This window comes from Mesoplodon mirus (genome assembly GCF_964341445.2).
Source record: "Mesoplodon mirus genome assembly, chromosome: 7".
Lineage (NCBI taxonomy): Eukaryota > Metazoa > Chordata > Mammalia > Artiodactyla > Ziphiidae > Mesoplodon > Mesoplodon mirus.
Genome location: NC_138983.1, coordinates 47,184,667 through 47,201,035, shown reverse-complemented (window position 1 = coordinate 47,201,035; position 16,369 = coordinate 47,184,667). Strand labels below are relative to the sequence as shown.

Sequence of the window (16,369 nt, the reverse complement as noted above, 5' to 3'; positions counted from 1 at the left end):
GGGGACAGCTTGGCAATTAATTGTCTCCATTTTGTGCTCTATCCAACAACTTATATTGTTCATAGTGAATATCTGATGGTTTGTTATTTCAACCTCAGGCAGTAACCTCACACTAAATATAGGTGCTATTGTATTAGTGAGGAGGCAACAGATGCTGTAAACATTTGCCCCAATCTGACCCAGGAGAATTCTGTGTTAGACTCTTTTTGACAAATGTATCATTAGGTTGTAATCAATGCCTTTTTTATTCATCAATGATGTTAAAGTTGAATTACAGAGCTTTAAAAAATGAAATGTGAGACCTTTAATAGTCTTTTCTTTGTTCTATATTACAGAGCAAGAGCTGTAGATTTTCTGCAATGCAGGAGAAATGGAGTTTACCCATTAGGGTTGCTAAAGGTTTTGTAACAACAACAGCAAAAAAGGCACCACCTATAAAGAGCATCAACACCAAATGTCCAATATAGGGATTCATTTACCATTTCTGCATCTAATATCAAAATGCCAGGGCACTCATTTAATATTCACTCAGCAACTATTTCTTAAACATCTACTATTAATATTTGCCAACACCCTGAAGATATTATATTGCACTTCTAAAACAAAGGGAGACACATTTGATAACTCTTTAATAAAGTATAGTCAAATTCATATTGAGCACATTAACATGGGAGATAAAATGAGTGGTAGAAGGGTCCTTGCCCTCTAGAAGCTTACTTAAGTGAAGGAATGTGCAAATCACGACAAGGGACACACCAGGTGTCTGAATATAGGTCTAGGGAGCTCAGAGAAAGAATCAATCAACATTGATTCAGCAGATTAAAGATGACTTTGTAGTGGAATTGGCATCTGAGGGCCTTCAAGATGAGCAGGAATACTACTGGTGGAAAGGGAGAAAAGGGAATTCCAGGCAGAGGAACCCACATAAGCAAAGGCCCAGAAACATGGAAGTTCAGGACAAAGGGCAGGGGCAGGGAGCAGTCCTGTGAAGCAGAGCCACAGTGAAAAAGGATGATGCTGGTGGGTGGTGTTAGCGGGAGGGGGCATGGAGGTTGGCTGGGACCATACTGTGAAAAGCAAGGAGGTTGTGTACAGGCATCTTGGGGTGATATCTTCTAGAATGGTAATTCTTAAAGCAATGAGGAAGATGACTGGGAGGGGTAAGGAAATGGGTATATATATGTGTGTGTGTGTAGCGGAGGTGGGTGGACATTATGTTTCCTTTTTTCCAAGTAATGTTGGAGTAATTTCACTAATTGAAAATAGGTAATTGAAATTTTTACAAGAATTAATTTCTCATACTGCTTAAGTAGAATTTATTCTGAAGTATCAGGTACATGATCATTTTTTTAAAAAAAGAGAGAAACAAACTTTATTATTTTCTTTCTATTATTAATGTAATACATGTTAACTTCAAAGTAAGCATGTGACACACAGTGGATAAAAAAAAGATGGTAAAAATGAATCACAATCACACCACAAGAAAGAAACATTTGTTTGTATGTGACTCTTTAAATTTGGCTTCAATTCTGCCACCTAGAACTAGGCATTGAATAAGACTGATGATGGATAGAGTAATTCAGACAACTGGGGCCAAGTTCATTTTAGGCAGAAGTGAGTATAACAACTTTGGCCTTACCCTGTGCAGTGAAACTTGCCAAGGAAGACACTTATTTTTATATTATGATAATTATAAATTATTTGTCATTATTTCAAAAAATGTGCTAAAATGTACTATAAAAATACAGTTGGAAATGGTTTTGTATTTTGCAATATATACTTATTTATCACTTATTTTCTGCTTTGAAGCAAAAATGAAAAAATGCCAGTAGTAAAAATGAATCCCTTCAACCTTCAACTACTGTCAAGTGAAAAATCAAGTACTGAAGAATGGTAAGCTTTCCTTCATTGGTTCAACAACTTTTTAAGAAATATCAGTTATATGTACAACACTGAAGATAAATTTATCAGTGAACAAAACATAGGTTTTGGTGTCTGCATGCTTGGAACTCACGATCTTACGTAGCTTCTCAAGATATTCTTTCTCCCTGCTCTCTGGAATAGAATTCTCACCCATTTTTCAAAGTCTGGTTGCATTTTCCCATTTCCATGAAGTACTCTTGTACTGTTCTGGCTCCTGCATGTTTATTCCTTCTCTGACATTCCACAATTCTTAGAGATGGTGTCATTATCATACAATTTTGGTTATATGTCATCAGGAACTGATCTCAATTAAATGTACCTAAGTCTCTTTTCCTGAAGGAGATAAAAAATTCCTTAAAGTCAAAGACCTGGGGTAGGGGTAAAAGTGGAATTTTCTGAATATCTAGTAATATTGTGCAAGGCATCTAGAATATTCCTGATAAAAGTATTTGAATGTTGAGTGGAAAACATTTTTGCAGAAAGCCTGATTCTTGACCATGTCACAAGAGATGTCAATAAAATTTGTCTTAGCATGGATACCTTACAATACTGGTGCAAATTAAGGGGACTTGGTGAGAATTTCCTAATGGAATCTCATGGTATACTCTTCTTTTCACTTGTTATTTTAAAGGCAAATTGATCATTATTTCTTAAATATGTCATATAATTTACATGTCCCTAAATGACTTAAACAACAATCCAATCAGTTTTCCATTTCAAACAATAGTTAAATTAAGCTATATTAAGCTAAATTAAGTTAAATTAAGGATAGTTAAATTCTTCTCCCTTTGCAAAGGGAGAATGATTGCTTGATGTTGCATTACCACATTTCCAACTGATTTAAAACCATGACAAATTAGAATGCAGTTAGGCTATTAAAATAGGGAAGTCATTCCGTGAGTCTGATTTGTACTTTGGCATTTTGAAATACTAAGCTTATTATTGTTATTTGCAGGTATCTTTAGAAGCACTTTAAAAATAAGTTTATTTGATTTATAAGACATGCTTTGAACAGGCATCTTGATAAAGTACAGCATAGTATCCAAAGTGAATATATTGCTTAAAGGAAACAAAGCTGTAAGGAAGCTTAAGATGAAGATTTATGCTGATAGAACTAGGACATGCTTGTCCTTTATTGTAACTTTTAAAGCTTGTAATCATTCTGTTCAAGGTTATTTGAATGACTGTCTTCACTATCAAGAGCTTCTAATTGGTGTAACAATGGTTCTGACCATCTTATCAGTCTCCAGAATTGTTTGAGATGAAAGTTTTCAGAAATGGGAAAACAGTCAGCGATATTTATGCCTTGCATCAGATTATGGTGTAGGGCATAGAGTTTGACCCAAAGATAACAGCTATCAATAAAATGGAAGAATCCCATGAACAAGTTCTTACTCTATATGAAGTAGAATTTGTTTATCAAATTGTGTTAACCCAGATCTTTTTCATTTTCTGTTTTACAATGGGTACTTTGGAGCTGTTTATTCCTATTAGAAGACATATCTACTAATTTTTAAGAAGTAGAAAGACTTGTCAAAACTGTCTGGGAAGAACATGTTTCCTTGGTGCTGTCATTGTCCATCTTTGACAAACACAAATCCCCTCTTCCCAGATGGCTCTCTGGACATATCTGGGCTAGGCCAATAGAAGAAAGCAATTAATACTTTTTTTTTTTTGGTATAACTTAATTGCAAATTCTAATTCTAAAGTCAGGCAAAGTGAAAGTGACATACCAAAACACATAATGGCAGAATGTTTTCTTTATTCTCTCGTAAAACATGTGGTTGGCCACCATTAATGGTAAAACCTAAGATGTCACAGGAAAGACACAACCTCAATCTTCCAAACATCAACAGACCAACTGATGCTAAGGAAGAATCATTTGAAAAGGCCAAAGAAGCTCTTTATGTATGTGGATGCACAAAGGCTCTTCCTTGAAGGTCCCTTGTACTTTCATATTCATCTGTTAAATTCTCCTCTCTGCTAGCACGTAGACCAAAAACAATTAGCTACATTTCTTGAAGACAGAACCATATTCCTCTTTTTTTTTGTAAAGTCTAGTCCACAGTGATATACATAACTACATTTCTTTAACAAAAGAGCAATTTATATATATAAATTTGCTAAGAACTCAATTCCACAGTAGGTAACATCCCAGTTGTCTCACTGATCCTCATTCTGATCAGAGAAACAGATGTTGAAACCAATCAAAAAGCAGGTTTGGCTAATCTAATTTAGAATAGCTCATCAAATCTCAATTGGCTAATTCAACTTATGACATCTCACCAAGTCTCAGGGTTTACAGTGATGTATTCCAAACAAGGGATAGTGTGGCAGAAGAGGCAAACATAAACTAAACTAAAATAAACTAAACTAAACTAAAATAAAATAAAAATTCCACATCAAGGACATCCAAAAACCACGTTAGTGTTAATAAGAGTAAGTCAATGCCATAAGGAGAGACTACGGTCTACTGATCATGGTCTATTTCTGTAGATGAGATCTTTCCCCCTTGTTTCCTAAATCTTAACTGCTTTTATAGTATCCATTGCTGACCAAAGGTGTATACCAGACAAGAATATAAATGAAATAAAGCTGATGCTACTTGTTATTTGTTTAAATTCATATTTTCAAACAGGTCTTTCTAACTTATTGGATGTTTTCCTTGGAATTAAGGGTAACAAAGTCTCATGTTCTTTGGACATAAACCACAAATTTTTTACCATAGATTGTTTTAAAAAATCTTGTTGGTGGTGACTGGTTAATACCGGTGATCAGAAATGCAGGCACCCATTCACACAGAAACACATCAGAACATTGTAAGTTTGAGTTCTCACTGACCTTCAGGTTGGTATTGTGCTATAATCGTCACCGTCTGTCCAGCCCCCTTTAGTGCTGCAGCAGCCTGTTCATGGGATGCTCCACGAAGGTCAATGCCATTCACCTGAAAGAGAAGAAGCCGGAGAATTTTGGTATTTCATAACACATATTATTCTGATAGACAGAGGGAAAAATTTCCCAAAACTGAGAGGCTAAGATTATGTTACCTGCCTCAAAACCCTTCATGTCCTACCCAGGCATTTGAGTGTTAACCTATCAAATTTCATGCTCTTGATAACTTTAGTTAGCAGAAACATGAAATTTCACCTCGGACGTTTGTGCCATGGTTTGAATGGTTTGAAAGTTTTGTCTACCTATGTCCAGTAAGATTTTAGTGTGTGCATTTAATATGCTTCTATGAGTTTCCTAGATTTCTGGGTTAGACAGGGGCCTTCAAAATTAGAAGGAAAACAGGATAATAAAGAAAGACACATGTAATGTACGTAGACAAGTATGTGCTGACAGAATAATATATTCATATGAGATCCTGGGGAGACTGTATGGAATGGGGCTGGCTGCCCGCCAAATCCCTCTCTTTGGTCATATGCCTGGTCCTGTCATCCTGAGCTTGGTTAGACAGCCCTAAGCCTTGTTACCAAAATAAATTTGACTGCCTCATTTCTTATGTACAATTCCAGAATGAATTGTGACAAAATGAAATAGAGAATGCCAGGAGTTTATGCTGCTCTTGCTAACTCTTATTTTGGGGCCCTTGCCAAAAGAGAAACAGAACATCTAAAAAATAAGCACAAAACACTGCCGAGAGGGAAAAATCACTCTGAAGTCAAATTTAATGAGATGCAAAAGCTAAAATCTTTCTCAAATCAATTCAGTCTAAGCCAACACAATGTAATTACTAAGTGCTTTCCAATAACAGGGCTCTGTGTGTGCTCAGGAGAGGGATGGTGGATGGGGAACAAAGGTGAACAAGACAAGCCTCTAAGAAGCTTTTCAGTTTCAACTGAACACACAGAGTCCAGTTTTCCAAACTACACAGCTGATATCTGAATTGTTTCCTTTTACTTCCAGGGAAGATGGCTATGGAACATGAAAAAGAATAAAAGAACTGATCAGCTTATCTACACATAAAATATAGAATCTTATTTCACTTCTCATCAGTCTTCTTTGACAACGATATTGAGTGGTGGATGGGGGTTGCCACTGAGTTTTCCCTCAGTCAGGCCTGGAACATCCGTAATCTTTAATTCCACAAGCTGGTCCTCTCATAATAACTTTGTTAAAGTCTCCTTATTCACTTTTACTAATTTCATGGCTTTCTATTCTGGCGAAAGCATTGATTGGCTTTCTATGTTTACCGAGAGCTTTGCTTACACGGTAACACTGGGAAGTCCACTGAGTGAACCTGGGTCCGGCTGGGCCACTCCTTACTAGCTGAGTGACGGTCATATCACCTCTCTGAGCCTCAATTCTCTCCAGCCTCAGGGAGAAGGGACTGTTAGGCTCTTTGAGTCTAAAACTTCTTTGAACTATAAAATCCCAGATTTAATCCTTATTAAATGACAGTCATTTCAGAGACTGTCTAGGTGTCGATGAGTCAGAAGTATGACTCAGAGAGCCACAAGAGACAGGAAAAGTAATTTGATCTAGGCTCCTGCCTACAGGAAGCTGAATGCACAAACGTCATGGGCCGAATGACCTCTTCTTTTGTCAAACAAATAGACTTAACTTTTTATTAAAAAATAATGTGATCATGGTAATGAATTCTTATGTTTCAGAAAGGTGTAAAAAGAAAAGTAAAAAGTCCCCTCACCATCTTCACTCCCAGAAGTAACTACCATTAGCAGTTTCTAGTGTATGCTTTTTAGAAATCTGCTATATGCAGGTGCAAGCAGGTCGCTTTATCGCGGTTTGTTTCTTTCTATTTTATATTTTAATATATTATTGACTTTTTCTTTAAACAGATAAGATCATATCATATATACAGTTGTATAACTTGTTTTTGTTTACCTTTCATTTAACAATCTATTGTGGTCATCATCCAATTCAGCTCATATCATTCAAACGTTTAACAGGAGCCTAGTATCCCCTGGTATGGATGTACCAGTATTTTTTCTGTAGGATCCCTTCTGATGAGGTTGAGGCTGTGTCTAGCTTCTTACTATTAAAAAAACTTATGGGGATTTCCCTGGTGGTGCAGTGGTTAAGAATCCACCTGCCAATGCAGGGGACACGGGTTCGAGCCTTGGTCCAGGAAGATCCCACATATCACGGAGCTACTAAGCCCATGTGCCACAACTACTGAGGCTGCATGCTGCAACTACTGAAGCTCGTGCGCCTAGAGCCTGTGCTCTGCAACAAGAGAAGCCACCACGATGAGAAGTCCGTGCACCCCAACAAAGAGTAATCCCCACTCGCCGCAGCACGAGAAAGCCTGTGCACAGCAACAGAGACCCAATGCAGCCAAAAATAAATAAATAAATAAATTTATTAAAAATAAAATTCCTATGAAGGTGTTTCTGAAGGATAAATTCCCTGGAAATACACTTCTTAAGTTAAAAAGTATATGCATTATGTTTCTTTTAGTTTGCTATTGTACATTTAAAAAATATTTATTTCCTGAACAAACAGAAACTAATAATGAAGAGAACAAAAACAGGCCATAATCTCATTGCCCAGATAATGTATTGATATAAAAAATATAATTAATATACAGTCAGCCCTTTATATCAGCAGGTTCTGCATTGACAAATTCAGCCAACCTCAGACTGAAAATATTCGAAAAAATTTCCAGGAAGTTCCAAAAAGCACAATTTGAATTTGCTACATACCTGGCAACTATTTACATAGCATTTACATTGTATTAAGTATTATAAGTAATCTAGAGATGATTTAAAGTATATGGAAGGATACGAATAGATTATATGCAAATACTACACCATTTTATATAAGGGACATGAGTATCTGTGGATTTTGATATCTGTGGTGTGTGTGTGTGTGGGGGGAGTTGTCCCTGGGGACAACTGAGGGACAACTGAATGTACATAATGCACATATGTGAAAATTAAAGCCATACAAAAAGGTATAAAAATAAAAGGCTTCCCCTACCTCTAATTATTCTCTCCAAAGGTAACCGTGTTAATGGCTTCTTGTATATACTACCAATTATTTCTGTTATGAATATAAGCAGGTTTATAAAATTATAAATAATTTTAAAAATTTACACAAAAAGATAATATTTTAAATATTGCTTTATACTTTGATTTTCTTCCATTTACTAACACATCTTAGAGAGCATTCTTTTTTATTGAAGTATAGTTGATTTACAATATTATATTAGTTTCAGTGTACTGCACAGAGATTCAATATTTTCATAGATTATACTCCATTTAAAGTTATTACAAAATAATGGCTATATTTGCCTGTGCTGTACAAAATATCGTTGCTGCTTATCTATTTTATACATAGTAGTTTCTTTCTCTTAATCCCAAGAGCATCTTCATTCACATATTCTTATACATTATCTTATTCTTATTCTTTTTTTTTTTTTTTTTTTTCTTTTGCGGTACGCGGGCCTCTCACTGTCGTGGCCTCTCCCGTTGCGGAGCACAGGCTCCGGACGCTCAGCGGCCATGGCTCACGGGCCCAGCCGCTCCGCGGCATGTGGGTTCTTCCCAGACCGGGGCACGAACCTGTGTCCCCTGCATCGGCAGGCGGACTCTCAACCACTGCGCCACCAGGGAAGCCCTCTTATTCTTTTTAATAGCCATGGAGGGTTCTATTAGTCAATGTAAAGCTATTTTACCAGGGCACAGTTGATGGGTGCTTAGCTTATTTTAGTATTTTGCTATTACAAACAATTTTATAATAAATATCATCTAACAGTAAGTTGTTGGATAAAGGGTATGAGTGTTAAATTTTGGTAGCTATTGCCAAGTTGCTTCCAAAAATGTAGCATTAAGTTATACTCCCAGAAATAATATGATTGGCTACTTCCTCACACTCTTGTAAAAATTGCTCATACCCTAACATTTGACCTTGGCCATTCTGATAGGTAGACAATTATATTTTTAAATTTTGCATTTCTTCAATTATGAGGTTAAACAGCTTTTTACATGTTTGTTGGATACTTAAATTTGTTTTTATATAAAATGCCTGTTCACTTATTTTGCCTTTTTTTTTTTTTTTTTTTTTTTTTTTGGTTTGGGTAGTTTGCTCTTTTAAAAACTTATCTGCATATTAAGAATATTGGTTCTTCATCTCAGATAACTATTGCAAATATTCTTACTAGTTTGGTATTTGTATTTCTTATTATTGTATTTTAAGTATTTAAACTTTTCCCTTGTATGTTATTTCTTGCCATACAGAAGTTTAAAATGTTTTATATAGTCACATTTTTTTTTCCTTTTTAGCTTTTGAGTTTTGTATTATATATTCCCTTCTCTGATACATACTAAACAAATTACCCATGCTTTCTTCTAGTACAACCCTGGTTTAATTTTTAGCCATTTAATCTTTGTTGTACTGGAATATATTTTGGTGTTTGATGTGAGAACCAGGTGAACACACCCTTTCTTGGACCTTTCGTTTATAGAGTCAGACTTCTACGTCTTTCAATATTTTAACCATCCTCTGAATTTTTCTCAGTTAGTGCGCTAAGGGGCCATGAAAAAGTGGGAAGGAACAAAAGATTTGGAGTCAGAGAGAACTAGATTTGAACCCTGAGTCCACCAGTTATACCTAAGTAACGTGGGAAAGTCATTTAACTTCTTCAAACCTCAGCTTCCTTACCTGTAAAATGAGTATAATATCTACCTGCCTATCAGGGCTGTTGCATGAAATAGATGAGACAATAACTGTAAAGCCCTTAACATGCAGCCTGGCGCAAATAGGCATTCAGGAAATGATATCTGTTATGCTGTGAGTATTTCTTCAAAGAGCTGTGATTATAATTGATGAAATGAAATCTAATGGAAATTAACGAATACTGAATATAATGTATGGGTTACTTCATGGTTTTCTTTTCTTCCTTCTTTTTTTTTTAAATTTCTTTTTTAGGAACACTTTCAGCACTGGAAGAGTTGTTCATCCAGTGCTTACACATTAGAGATGGTTTCCATAGGGGAATGGACCTGCCCAAAGTAATATCAGAGTTAGCACAGGGTTAGCACCAGCCCAGAGTTTCTTTTGCCCAGCCCAGGCTTCTTTCCACTGTAGCAGATGTGCCTATTATGTGTGTTTGTTTTCCACTGGGCCAGTATTAATCAAATCTTGCTCATTTTGGACCCAATTCTACATGGGTCTCCACATTTGATGCTGCTGTTATCCTGAACAATACTACATTGTTCGTGGTCCTGTTGATTTTCCTCCAGGTTTTAGCAAACATGCTTTCCTCCAGTCTTTCAAACTTTTCAAGCTCACTTTGATTCTTATTTCTATCTCTGAGGTTTGAGTTTTTTTTTTTTTTTTTTTTTTTTTGCGGTACGCGGGCCTCTCACTGTTGTGGCCTCTCCCGTTGCGGAGCACAGGCTCCGGACACGCAGGCTCAGCGGCCATGGCTCACGGGCCCAGCCGCTCCGCGGCATGTGGGATCTTCCCGCACCGGGGCACGAACCCGTGTCCCCTGCATCGGCAGGCGGACTCTCAACCACTGCGCCACCAGGGAAGCCCTTGAGGTTTGAGTTTTTATCAGTAATCTTTGCTCAAATAACATTTCAGAGGCATTCAAAAACAGTTTACATTATTAATATGACATTTTAAAATACCAAGTATGACACAGCCTCACATATTTATTATTTCTATTTTTCTACTTCAGCTTTAATTTTCTCTTCTTAAAGCATGGACTGGGAGATTGGACGCCATTCGTTGCTGTTGAGATTAACAATGATAATCATTGATAACAGCATGAGGCATGCTCATATATATAGGGGATTTTTATACATTATCTTGTTTAATTCTCAGGAGGCTGGGATTATTTTTCTGACTTTACAAATAAGAAAACAGAGCTCAGGACTTCCCTGGTGGTGCAGGGAATCCGCCTGCCAATGCAGGGGACACGGGTTCTATCCCTGGCCTGGGAAGATTCCACGTGCCACGGAGCAATTAAGCCTGTGCGCCACAACTAGTGAGCCTGCGCTCTGCAGCCTGCGAGCCACAACTACTGAGCCCACGAGCCACAACTACTGAAGCCCGCCCACCTAGAGCCCGTGCTCCACAACAAGAGAAGCCACCGCAATGAGAAGCCCGTGCACTTCAATGAAGAGTAGCCCCCGCTTGCCGCAACTGGAGAGAGCCCGCGTGCAGCAACAAAGACCCAACGCAGCCAAAAATAAAAATAAATAATAAAAAGAAAGGTATCATTATAAGAAAAAAAAGAAAGAAAACAGAGCTCAGAGAGAATCACTAACTTGTTCAAAGTTAAGTAGTTGGAAGACGTTAAGGATTTGAAACAGTCTAACTAAAACGCTTGAGCTCTTAACTACCAATTTCCACTGTTCTCCCTTTAATAACCTATACAGTTCTGAGGAGAAACTTGACTTTCAAGCTCCCTGAGACTGCAGCACACAATTGCATGTGGCTGGTCCACTCTACCACAGCCCAAACAACCTGGTTTAGACATTATGGCCCAGCCTATGGTGATCAGATGGTATAGGGCTGAAGCGAAAGGCTTTGAGTAGGCTAGAAAATTCCATCTATTGTTATCTCCTTATATATACAACTGTCATTAGATCATAGAAAAAATTAAATTCTATTTGTTATAACATCCTTTTCACAACCATGTTGCTGATAGATAGAAATTCAGCACTTCTAGTTGATTCAAGCAGTTGTAGGGTTTTTTCAGATGCTAATGTGAAGGTGAATGGTGGACCATGTCCAGAGTCAACACTTTTTCTTTTTGTTTTTAAAGGATGAGAACTATTTGCTATTTCAGCCACTAGGGCTCCTGGCCTGGGGCTCCAGGGAGTCCCTGAATAAATGATTCAATGTTCTGCAGAAATATTTGACTATTTCTTAGTATTATAGAAAGGATGATATCAGAATCAGAATTTTGGAAATGGAGAGAGCTTTTGTGACCCTCTTCAACTCCTGATGTATGATGTATACCTTTAAGCTAATTCAACCACATTGTTCTCCCACCATGTTGACCTTTTTCATTTCTCTGATTCAGGCATTTCTGCATCTCTGCACATGCTATTTTCCCTACTTAGAACATAATTTTTCATCTCTTCCTCACCTGGAAAACTTCTCCTAGTCCTCAAAGATTCAGTCTGTAGAGCTTTTGATTTCTCCATCAAACCTGAATAGAGCCTTGCTGGGTATTCTTGGTTGTAGGCTTTTCCCTTTCATCACTTTAAATATATCATGCCACTCCCTTCTGACCTGCAGAGTTTGCTGAAAAATCAGCTGATAACCTTATGGGGATTCCCTTGTATGTTATTTGTTGCTTTTCCCTTGTTGCTTTTAGTATTCTTTTATCTTTAATATTTGTCATTTTGATTACAGTGTGTCTTGGTGTGTTCGTCTTTGGATTAATCCTGTACGGGACATTCTGTGCTTCCTGGACTTGGGTGACTGTTTCCTTTCCCAGGTTAGGGAGGTTTTCAGCTGTTATCTCTTCAGATATTTTCTCAGGCACTTTCTCTGTTTCTTCTCCTTTTGGGACCCCTATAATGTGAAAATATTAGTGTACTTAATGTTGTCCCAGAGGTCTCTTCAACTGTCTTCATTTCTTTTCATTCCTTTTTCTTTCTTTCTTTTTTCTGTTCAGTGGCCATGATTTCGACTACTCTGTCTTCCGGCTCACTGATCCATTCTTCTGAATCATTTAGTCTCCTATTGATTCCTTCTAGTATATTTTTCATTTCAGTTATTGTATTCTTCATCTCTCTTTGGTTGTTCTCTGTATTTTCTAACTCTGTTAAAAACTAACTTCTTGCTCTGTGCATCCATTTTCCTCCCGAGTTCTTTGATCATCTTGATTGCCTCTCTCCACTTCACTTAGTTCTTCTGGGGTTTTGTCTTGTCCTTTCGTCTGGAATATTCCTCTGTTGCCTCATTTTATCTAAGTTGCTGTTGGTATTTTTATGTCTGCGGTAGGTTGGAGAAGTGGCCCTCTGTAGGAGGCACCCTATGCATCCTAGCAGTGCACTCCCCTCTTGTCATCCAAGCTATATGCCCTAGTCCTAAGAAGGCTGCATGGGTCCTTCTGTTGCAGCAGGCTATGTGGGTGGTCCGGTAGGCCTGGTTGGCTGCCAGGACCTGCCTTGTATGGATGCTGCTGGCTGCTGTTTAGTGGGGCCTGGTCACAAGGTGGCTGGTTGCAGAAACTTAGGGGGCCTTGGGGCTAGTGCTGCCTCACTGGTGGTGGAGTCAGGGTCCTGAAGGCTCTGGGGCTGTTGCCCACCCACTAGTGAAGCCAGATACTGGGGTTAGTGCTGGACTGCTGTTAGGCAGAGCTGGTTCCTGGAGTCTGGCTGCAGGGCCCAGGGATCCCCAAACTCGTTTAAGATCATTGGTTGAGGGGGCCTGGTTCCTGACACAGTTGGGTATGGGGTCCAGGTTCTGGAAGGTTGTGTAGGCCTGCTAGTGGGCAGAGCCAGGGCCCAGCTGGACCCAATGTAGGATCTGGCCTGTATTGTGAGGTGGAGGTTTTCCTGCTTCTGGTGTCTGCCCCCTGGTGGGTCTAGAGGCTTGTGCAGGCTTCCTGGCAGGAGGGGCCGGTGCCTGTCCACTGGTGGTTGGAACTGGGTCTTGACTCTCTGGTGGGCTGGGCTGTGTCTAGAGGCATGTCCAGAGGCAACTGTGGACTCTTTTGAGTCTTTACAGCAGCCTGTCTGCTGATGGGTGGGGCTGTCTCCCCGCTCTGATAAGTTGTTTGGCCTGAGGCGTCCCAGCACCGACACCAGCAGGCTGTTGGGCGGGGCCAGATCTTGGGCTAACGAGGTAGTGGGAGGGTCCCACCTGGCGCCGCCAGCACGGCTGACGCTGCGGGAGAATGCGCTCTCAAATATGGCTGCGCGGGGGCCCGGCAGTCGTCACTCCGATTCTCCGGGACACTCTCGAACACCAGCAGGTAGGTCAGACCCAAGTTCCTATCAGATGACTGCTTTTGCCCTTGTTCCTGGCGCGTGGGAGATTTTGTGTGCGCCCTTTGAGAGTGAAGTCTCTATTTCCCCCAGTCTTGTGGGGCTCCTGCAATTAAGCCCCGCTGGTCTTCAAAGCCAAATGCTCTGGGAGCTCACCTTCCTGGTGCCAGACCCTTGGGCTGGGGAGCCTGACGAGGGGCTCAGAACTCTCACTCCTGTGGAAGAACAACTGCAATATAATTATTCTCCAGCTTTTGGGTTGCCTACCCCGGCGGTTAGGGGATTTGATTATATCACCAGTGTCCGTCTTACACCCCCCCCCCCACACACACACCGCTCCTACCCGTCTCGTTGTGGTTTCTTCATATCTGTAGCTGTAGAAGGTCTTTTCTGGTAGGTTTCAGTCTTTTTCACTGATGGTTGTTCTGCAGATAGCTGTGACTTTGGTGTGCTCATGAAAGGAGGTGAGCTTGGGGGCTTTTCTACTCCATCCCCTTGGCCACTCTCCTCTGGAGGTTGCGGCTGAATGGACTTGTGGAATGTGCTTACTTGTGAGCTCCTAAAGATAGGAGCTTGTTTTATTGGAGCTTGAGTCTCTAGCATAGTGCCTGGTAGATTGTAGGTGTGTAATAACTGAAGAGGGGCGTGACCGAATGAGTGAATAATCTCACTACATTATCCCAGGCAAATGGTCATCCAAGCTGATTTGACACTGGCTTCACCTGATGAAGAACTCACTGTCTTTCAGGAAAATCCACTTGGGGTCAGCTCTAGTGATCAAAAAACAAGTTCTTTGTGTAGAATCTAAATAATCTTCTGATACTTTCCACCTCCTGCTTCTAGTTCTGCCCTCTGAGGGCTGACAGAATATTTTTTCTTTTCTAGGACTGCTTCTTTTCTATGGTCCTCTATCTAACATTTGAAGATGGTTTTCCCTTTTCTAGGTTAAACGACCTCATTCCCTTCCCTTTCTCTCCCTATCATTCTCACCAAGTGACCATTTGTTTCTACTTGCATACCTCCAGTGACAGGGAACTCTCTCTTTTTCTAGTCTGTCTGTTTCATTTTGGGATGGATCTTATAAGTGTTATTTCTAGCATCTTCTTATTATTTAATGCCTCATCAGAGACTCAGCTGAGTGCATGTGAAGTCAGTTAGGGCAAAATGGAAGCTCTCTTACGCAATTATTCTTTAATGCGCACCTGATGTAGTATCTAGAGCTAAATACAGTGCTGACAAAAAAAAAATCCATTTCTTTAAAATATCCATTTTTGTCATTTCCTTTTCCAACTTAAGGGAAGGAGTGAACTAGAGTGACACATAGCCATTGTCAAGCAGTTTATCATTCAGTGGAGGACAGTGACAGATAAACACACGATTTAGCACCTAGTGGTTAAGTGCTATGACAGGATAAGGTCAGAGTGCCCTGAGACCCAAAGGAAGGGCCCCTACTAGGTATGAGGAGGTATCAGAAGGTTTTCTGGAGGAAGTGACATCAGAAATGACATCTGAATGAGTCATCCAGGTGAGGATGGGTGCGGGGTGTCCATGCAGGGCTGTGGAAAGAGGGGTGGGCAGAGGAGTAGCAAGAGTATTCCAGGCAGAGAGGGAGGCAGATATGAAGGTCTGGAGGTGAGAGGGGGTCTGGCACACGTGAAGAAAAGAAAGTAGTTGTTACTAAAGGGCAGAGAGGGGAGAAAGGAGAGTGGGAAAGAGATGAGAGGTGAGGCAGGAGAAATGAAGGTGATGATGATGATAATGATGAAGATGATGGCAGTGGCGATAACTCACATGTACCTATTTACTCTGTGGCAGGCACTGTTCTAAGCATTTCCTACATATCAATCATATCAATTTCCTTAACCCTCACAACAGCTCTATGAGGTAAGAACACATACATGCCCATTTTATAGAGAACACTGGGGCAAAGGCAGATTCACTACTTGTCCAAGGTTCCACTGCTAATATATGGCAAAGCCAGGAATTAAACCCAGGCAATCTGGTTTAAGGGTCAGCATTCCTAACCATGACATATTAAGTGAATTTACAGTTTATCTTCACTGAAATGGGGAGCCATTCCTCAGCTTTGAATTGAGGAATATTGTTTCACCATCACTCCTGTACCCCAGGAGTGCTTACAGCTAGAGAGAATACAGATAATATGCAAGAGGCACGTGCTATTGCCAGCCTCACTAACAGCCTCCCAAGTTGAATCGATCCTTTTGGAGATGCTTCTCAGAAGGCAGCACCACTGCTCATGGTTGCTGAAGTTTTCCATCCCAGCTCATGTCATCCACCTGCTCTGAAAACTGTCATGGGACGAACACTGGGTTTAGACTTGAGAAGGCCACAGTTCAAACCTTGGTGCCATGATTTACCAACTCTATGACCTTGGGTAAGTTACTTAACCCCTTTGAGCTCCAGTCTCCTCATTATGCAACTAAGATAGTAACCCTTATTTTGCTGGGTTGCTGTAAGGATGATTAAGATAATGCAAATAAAGTACTCAACAACACCTGGCA

General features: G+C 39.8%; 1 protein-coding gene across 5 annotated transcripts in view; it reads right to left on the bottom strand.

Annotated features, from left to right (window-relative positions):
• DLG2 (discs large MAGUK scaffold protein 2) overlaps positions 1-16,369 on the bottom strand; it is a 1,227,261-nt gene that overhangs the window by 302,510 nt on the left and 908,382 nt on the right. For 4 of the 5 annotated variants that reach the window (XM_082627349.1, XM_082627348.1, XM_082627351.1 and 1 more), the window contains one exon: positions 4,765-4,867. In XM_082627349.1, the coding sequence (XP_082483475.1) occupies positions 4,765-4,867 (103 nt within the window). Of the gene's footprint in view, positions 1-4,764; positions 4,868-16,369 lie in introns of those variants that run through there. The other variant, XR_014294598.1, reaches the window with a different exon arrangement.